General features: G+C 48.8%; 1 protein-coding gene across 1 annotated transcript in view; it reads right to left on the bottom strand.

Moving 5' to 3' along the window:
* Nucleotides 1-6,282, bottom strand: part of LOC107120008 (retinal homeobox protein Rx1-like) — a 7,913-nt gene extending 1,631 nt beyond the window's left edge. Inside the window, 2 exon segments of the mRNA XM_015422645.1 lie at nt 6,038-6,238; nt 6,241-6,282. Coding sequence (XP_015278131.1) covers nt 6,038-6,238; nt 6,241-6,282 — 243 coding nt within the window.
* Between the last annotated feature and the right edge of the window lie 869 nt (nt 6,283-7,151).

The following is a 7,151-nucleotide window of genomic DNA, read 5'->3' as shown; positions in this document are numbered from 1 at the left end:
TAACAGTGTCTGATAACTGACCCCTCTTGCTCTGAATTATTGCATCAAAATGTCTGTGCTGTTGCAATCTTGAGTGTGCTGTTCAGGTGTGTATCTGTAAGCTGCAAACCTATGATGCCTGGCTCCACCCCCCAAATCTCCAGGTATTTCCCAACCCAGTGTGGACTGATCACAAGAACTTGGAAATGCTTAAAATACCCCGGAGCCTCAACGCCAAGCAGCTCCAGTGGGCTGATTTCTTTTCCAAGTTTCAATTTACCCATCATCATTTCCCCAATTCTGCAAACTCTCTAGCTGACGCCCTGTCTCGCCGCCCTCAGCACGACAGCCAACGGGAGGTGATTCTGGACTCTATGTTTACACCCTCTCAACTCGGTGGGGCGGTGACTACACGCAGCCACTCCAGGCCCTCCTCACCTACTTCACAGCCAGGACCCCACCCCCCTGATGCGCCAGGCGGGACCCATTGGAATAGCAGGTTTATCTCCGCCTTCTCGGAGGGGGACAAGGCGGAGGTGGAATTGGAGGGGGGGTTGGAAGTCAAACCAGATGGGTACTGCAGCAACAAACTTTATGTCCCACATTCCCTACGGGAGGGAAGTACTGAACGCAGTACACAGCTCGAAATTGGCCGGTCACCCCGGGTTTGTTAAATCCTTGCAGCTGCTGCAAAGACAGTTCTGGTGGCCACAGATGTGAAAGGATTTGTCAGCGTTTGTAAAATTGTGTCAAACTTGTGCCATGTGCAAATCCAGACTGGGTAAACCCCCGGGATTGCTGCAACCTCTCCCGACTCCGAGTAGGCCATGGGAGGTGATCTCTATGGACTTTATCACGAATTTACCCCCGAGTAAGACTATGTCGGTCATTTGGGTTGTCGTGGATTTATTCTCTAAGCAAGCACATTTTGTCCCTTTCGCTTCCCTACCCCCAGCAAAAGCATTGGCGAAAGCTTTCTTACTCTATGTGTCCACCTACACACGCTCCCGGCTAAAGTCATTTCCGATAGGGGGCCCCAGTTCGTTTCCCGTATCTGGGGGTAACTTATGAAGCTTATGGGGATCGAACGTGCGTTAACCGTGCCTATCATCCAGGGACTGATGGGCAGACGGAACGTGTAAATCAAACTTTGGAGCAATATCTGCGCTGCTTCACTAACTATCAACAAGATGATTGGGTGAATCTCCTACCCCTTGCCAAGTTTTGCTACAACAACACGTGTCACTCATCTACAGGGATGTCCCCTTTTAAGGCACTGTATGGATATGACAGCCCCCCAGTGCCGTTCCTGGAGGGACCCAATGAGTTGGGGACGGGAGATGCTGTGAAATGGTGTCAACACCTGAAGGACTCTTGGCCGCTCCTCTGTAAGACTTTGAATGCAGCCAAGGAGGCATATAAGGCTCAGGCTGACGAGAGAAGGGTGGAGGCTTGGGCTCTGCAGCCTGGGGATTCGGTGTATGTGTCTACTAAGAACATTAAAGTGTTGCAGCCCAGCCGTAAACTAGGGTGGAAATATATAGGACTGTTTAAGGTAAAACGGATGATTAACGAAGTGGCTGTGGACTTGGAGCTGCCCAAGAACTTGAGCAATATTTATTCTGTACTTCATTTCAGCCTCCTGAAACGGGCTTCGGGTGCAGCCTGTACCCCCCCCCCATCATGATCGAGGGTGAGGAACATTTTGAAATCTCGAAGATCTTGGACTCTAAACTCAAACGTGGGAAATTGTTTTACTTGGTGGAATAGCGTGATTTTGGACCCCAGCACCATGAATGGGTGGAAGTAGGGGATATTCGGGCCCCTGAGTTGTTGCGCAGGTTCCACCAGGAGTTTCCGGACAAACCGGGAGACCTCCCAGAATAACCGGGAGACCTCCTGGAATGCCCGGGAGACCTTCCGGAAGGTCCGGGAGGGGCTGACTTTTGGGTGGGCAGAATGCCACCTATGCTGCCATGATGTTCATGGGCAAGAGTGCATCTGCTTGACCTGTGTACCAACTGCTGCCGCATTCCTTCGTCCTTGCTTATCTATGTCCTTGCTAGCTGCCTGTGTAGCGTCTCCCCATCAATTACCCGTGGGATAGGTTTAGATTCCCAGCTTTGGCTTTAACGGCCTAGGGCCCCATTCTCCCGTGCGCAGGAGTCAGGCCAATTGGCCGAGGAGGGGGTGTGTGCATACGAATATCCCATTATGCTTGTAGGAAAGTAGCCATTCCTAACAGTGACGATGTTACTGCTTCTATAGCTCTTACAATAAAGTATAACCTTATGATAAGTGTGTACTCCTTTTTGGCTGTGGAACCTGACAGGGTGTCGAACTCATTTGTTATGAGGGCCAGATCTGACATAAAGGAGACCTTGTTGGGCCGGGCCACATCCGTCATAAAATGTAATGCCAGGTAGTGGAGATATGAACTTTATAAAGGACACAAACATGCCTAAAACATTAGCACCCTTGCAATATTTTGCTTATTTAGCAGTGTCTGATAACTGACACCTCTTGCTCTGAATTATTGCATCAAAATTTCTGTGCTGTTTATTTATTTATTTATTTATTTTTGGGATTTATATCCCGCCCCACCCCGTATTCAGCTCGGGGCGGCTTACAAAGTTACTGTTGCAATCTTGAGTATGCTGTTCAGGTGTAATCTGCAAACCTACAATGAGGCAGCAGCAGCAGCAGAACTGGAAGAAGAAGCAGAAGACAGCCAGTTCCACTGCGGGCCTGATGGAAGCCCTCCGGGGGCCTGATCTGGCCCCTGGGCCGCATGTTTGACACCCCTGTCTTAGACCTGCTGGGGGCTTGGCTTGGGCTATGCATATTGATTGTAGCAAGCACAGTGGACAGGCTCTGTTGGGATTGCCCTCCAACCAGGGAACAATCTTCCTCAAGATGTTTGCTGGAGTCCCCTCCTTTCGCTTTGACTTCCGGCAATGACAGGTTTTTTTATTTTGGAGAAGGATTGCTGGGATTATTAGTAGTACTTGTACTACTGCTGCTATTACTACTATTATTATTGGTTCAGTCTACCTATCACATTTTTATCCTTTCCTTTAATGGTAGGGCTCGTTCGGCCACAGTTTTAAGACTAACCACGGGGGGGGGGGGGGGGAGACCCCACCTCCCTCACAAATGTTTTTTAATTTAAGTTTTATGCTGGCTTTCCTAAAGGTAGGATGCCAGTGACCAATGCTCCCTCTAAGCTGTGGAGTCGTCTGAGCAAAAATTCAACTTTATGAACTACTGGCATTAAAGTTGTGAGGGAGCGATTTGGCTCCTGCATAAATTAGTTTGCTCTGGAGCCCTCCTTCCTGAGCTCAGACAAAAAAGGGTGAGTCAGCGGCTAAAAAACTGTGAGCTAGCTCACATTAACTCGGCTTAGAGGGGACATTGCCAGTGACCTGGTGATATACGGGTCCTTATCTCGTAAGAAAAAAGAAAGGCTTTGGTTAATATTTGTGAGCTCATTCTTCTCAAGTATTCAGGTAATCCATCTCTCTCCCCACCCCCCTCACTGAACTTGGGACATTCGATAACTAGATGAGCCAGGATACTTTTCTTCTCTGTGTTGGAGACACACCCGTGTTCTGAAAGGGGAACTCCCCAAAAGCAGGTTTTTATTTCTGGGGTTAATACAGCATTCAATCTAGCAGCCAATTTTTTTTTTTTTAATCACAGTGTGGGGGAACTGTCATGGACTTTGAACATGTTGGTAAGGTAACTGGGGGTTTGTCCGTAATAAGCAAGGGAATGCACCCTGCTTGCTGACTGATATGTGTGTCTAAAATCTTGTATCGATAGCTGCTTTTTGACCTTTTGGAATTCAGTTTTCTCGTTTCCCGTCAACAATAATAAAGCTGGAGTAAAGCTTAATGGTTCCAGTCTCTGACTGACCAGCCTCATCCATTCAAAAGGGAATTAGATAGGCACATGGAGCAGAGGTCCATCAGTGGCTATTAGCCACAAGGTATAGATAGGGACTCTGGGGCAAGGGATGCTCTGTCTTCTTGGTGCTGGGGGGGGGGGGTCAACAGTGGGAGGGCTTCTAATGTCCTGGCCCCACTGGTGGAGCTCCTGATGGCACCTGGTATTTCTGGCCACTGTGTGACACAGAGTGTTGGACTGGATGGGCCTTTGGCCTGATCCAACATTGGCGTCTCTTATGTTCTTATTTACTCTGGAAGAGATTTTCTCTCAGTCTAAAAAGTGTTTAGATCTATAGTTAAAAAAGAATTTTTATCCTGAGTCAAAATGTGTCCAGCCAAGCTACTGATTCTAATGAAGGAACTGCAAATTCTTGGCGAATAGCTATACGGGATACACCACAGGGTTGCCAGACCCCAGGTGGGGGTGGGGGATCCCCCGATTTTGTGCCAGCTGGTGGGGGGGACCCTGCCCCCAACAGCCCCAGCACACTCCCTAATGTGATGATCTCACACATTCATGTCGTCATCACGCCAGGGGCGTCGTGTGGCAACGCTTTGGTATTTTGCGCAAAACACCATGGCAACCAGTGTTCCCGCTAAGCTGAGTTTGTGTGAGCTAGATCACAGTTTTTTAGCCTCCAGCTCACAGATTTTTGTCTCTGCTCAGGAAGGATGGCTCCAGAGCCAACTAATTGATGCAGGAGTCAAATCGCTCGCTCACAACTTTAATGCCAGTAGCTCACAAAGTAGAATTTTCACTCACGAGACTCCACAGCTTAGAGGGAACGTTGGCAACCATAGTTTTGCCCAAAATACCAGTGTGTCACTGCAACATCCCTGGCGTGATTACATGACTTCTGTGTGATGTCATCATGTCGGAGGCATCACGTGTGGTGACGTCCCCCCTCCCAGAGAGCTCCCTCCCACCCCCCACTGGCGAGAGCGTAGGACCTGGCAACATTAGATGCACACTTTGTGAACCTGGTTATTTTCCTCAGGAATTTTTAATAAGAAGGAATCAATAGTCTCTGATATACCTTCTACCCACACTCTGGTGCCATAAAGTACAATCTGATTAATTTTGCCCAGAGAAGTCCTAATAGCTGCTGGGTAATACTTCCCTCCTTCTGCGTGGAAAAAAACCTGTCAAGGCATTTAAATATGGCATTATCTTATAAGAGATAGCTTGGAATTGATTTTTCCGAGATAGGTCTTGGGAGAACAGCATATCTAAATGTTGTTACTTGTTTGGTGTTGATATTTGCTTTTTACCGTATCCATCTTCCTCCAAGAGTTCAGCATGGTTTCCCTCCTCCCCATTAATCTTCCCAACAACCCTGTGAGGTAGGTTAGGCTGGACAAAGGGGATCATTCCAAAATCAAACCTTCATGGCAGAGCAGGGCTCTGAACCCTGGCCTAGTCTGACCCTCTGAGTGCTGGGCTGTCCTGTTAATAGATGATCCCTGATGTTTTGTTCTTTTGTAACAGGTGGGACTTTATTTTTATTTTTTAAAATAATTAATTAAATCTGTCAACCCATAAAACATTAAAACTGTGGGATCCAACACCCAGATACAACACAGACAGTAATGTAATTTATTTCAAAACAGAAAAATTATAAATATGCTACCAGTTTGTTATGTGATTAACCTCTCTTAGGGCTGCCAGATGTCCTCTTTTTAGAGAACATCTCCAGTTTGGTGCAGTGGTTAAGTGTGCGGACTCTTACCTGGGAGAACCGGGTTTGATTCCCCACTCTTGCATATGCAGCTGCTGGCATGACCTTGGGTCAGTCACAAGTTCTCTCAGAGCTGTCCTCTCACAGACAGTCCTCGAGAGAGCTCTGTCATCCCCACCTACCTCACAGGGTGTCTGTTGTGGGGAGGGGGAGGGAAAGGAGTTTGGAAGCCGCCCTGAGACTCCGAGTGAAGGGCGAGGTATAAATCCAATCTCCTCCTCCTCCTCTTCGTCTTCTTTTGGTGTCTGTCCTCTTTTGGGCTCTTTTTTTTATAAAAAAAAACCTAATGAAAAGGTCCTGTTTTGAGGTTGGGAGGTTAGGAATATCGCAGCATGAGTAGTACGGGTCAGCGCGATCACCTGTTCTCACCTGAACTCTGACCTCTGGCAAGTTGACTTTCATGGCCAGCTCTTCGCGGCTGTAGACATCCGGGTAGTGCGATTTCTCAAAGGCCCTCTCCAGTTCGTGCAGCTGGTAGGTGGTGAACGTGGTCCGGTTACGGCGGTGCTTCTTCTTGGGCTGCTCCTCCTCCTGGTTCTCGGGGGGCGTCGTGCCGTCGCTGTCCACGCTCTTCTCAACTCGCTCAGCTCCCCCTCGCACTTGCTGAGGAACATCTTGGCCTCTGTAGATCAGAGAAGGCAAAGGTCAGACCCTTCCGGCCTTCTCCCCCTCCCTGGAGTCCAAATCACACAACAGTCAGACTTCCAAATGGGGAAAACAGTTTTTAGGGATCCCCAGCCCCGCTCATGGTTTTGGGTTTTTTTTCCCATTTCCAAATTTTGTGCACGCGTGGTCAGTCACAGCTCTTGGTTCCTTCCATTTAGTTGGGCTTCCCCCCCCCCCCGCATTAGCAATGCATTCGTCCACAGGGATGTAACACAGCAGAAAAATCACTGCGATCCACTTGTAAGGAGGGTTGCCTCCAATGCTCCCTCTAAGCTGCGGAGTCTTGTGAGCAAAAATTCTACTTCGTGAGCTCCTGGCATTAAAGCTGTGAGCGAGTGATTTGGCCACTGCACAAACTAGTTTGCTCTGGGCCATCCCTTCCTGAGCTGAGACAAAAATGTGTGAGCCAGAGGCTAAAAAAACGGTGAGCTGGCTCACACTAACTCAGAGGGAACACTGGTTGCATTGTGATTCTTTTTGTGTGGAGTTTTACTGAGGAGGAGGAGGAGGAGGAGGAGACTGGATTTACACCCTGCCCTTCACTCGGAGTCTCAGAGCGGCTTACAGTCTCCTTTCCCTCCCCCTCCCCACAACAGACACCCTGGGGGGGAGGTGGGGCTCAGAGAGCTCTTTCGAGGACTGCTCCTGAGAGAACAGCTCTGAGAGAACTTGTGACTGGCTGGGTGTGGAGGAGTGGGGAATCAAACCTGGTTCTCCCTGATTAGAGTCTGCGCTCTCAACCACGACACCAAACCGAGTACCAGCCTGGCATCATGTTTTGAGTATCTGACTAGGCTCTGGGAGGCCTAGGGTCAGA

Source organism: Gekko japonicus, unplaced genomic scaffold, assembly GCF_001447785.1.
Source record: "Gekko japonicus isolate JY-2015 unplaced genomic scaffold, Gekko_japonicus_V1.1 scaffold2030, whole genome shotgun sequence".
Taxonomy (NCBI): domain Eukaryota; kingdom Metazoa; phylum Chordata; class Lepidosauria; order Squamata; family Gekkonidae; genus Gekko; species Gekko japonicus.
The sequence above is the reverse complement of the archived record's forward strand: the minus strand, read 5'-3'. Positions and strand labels throughout refer to the sequence as shown.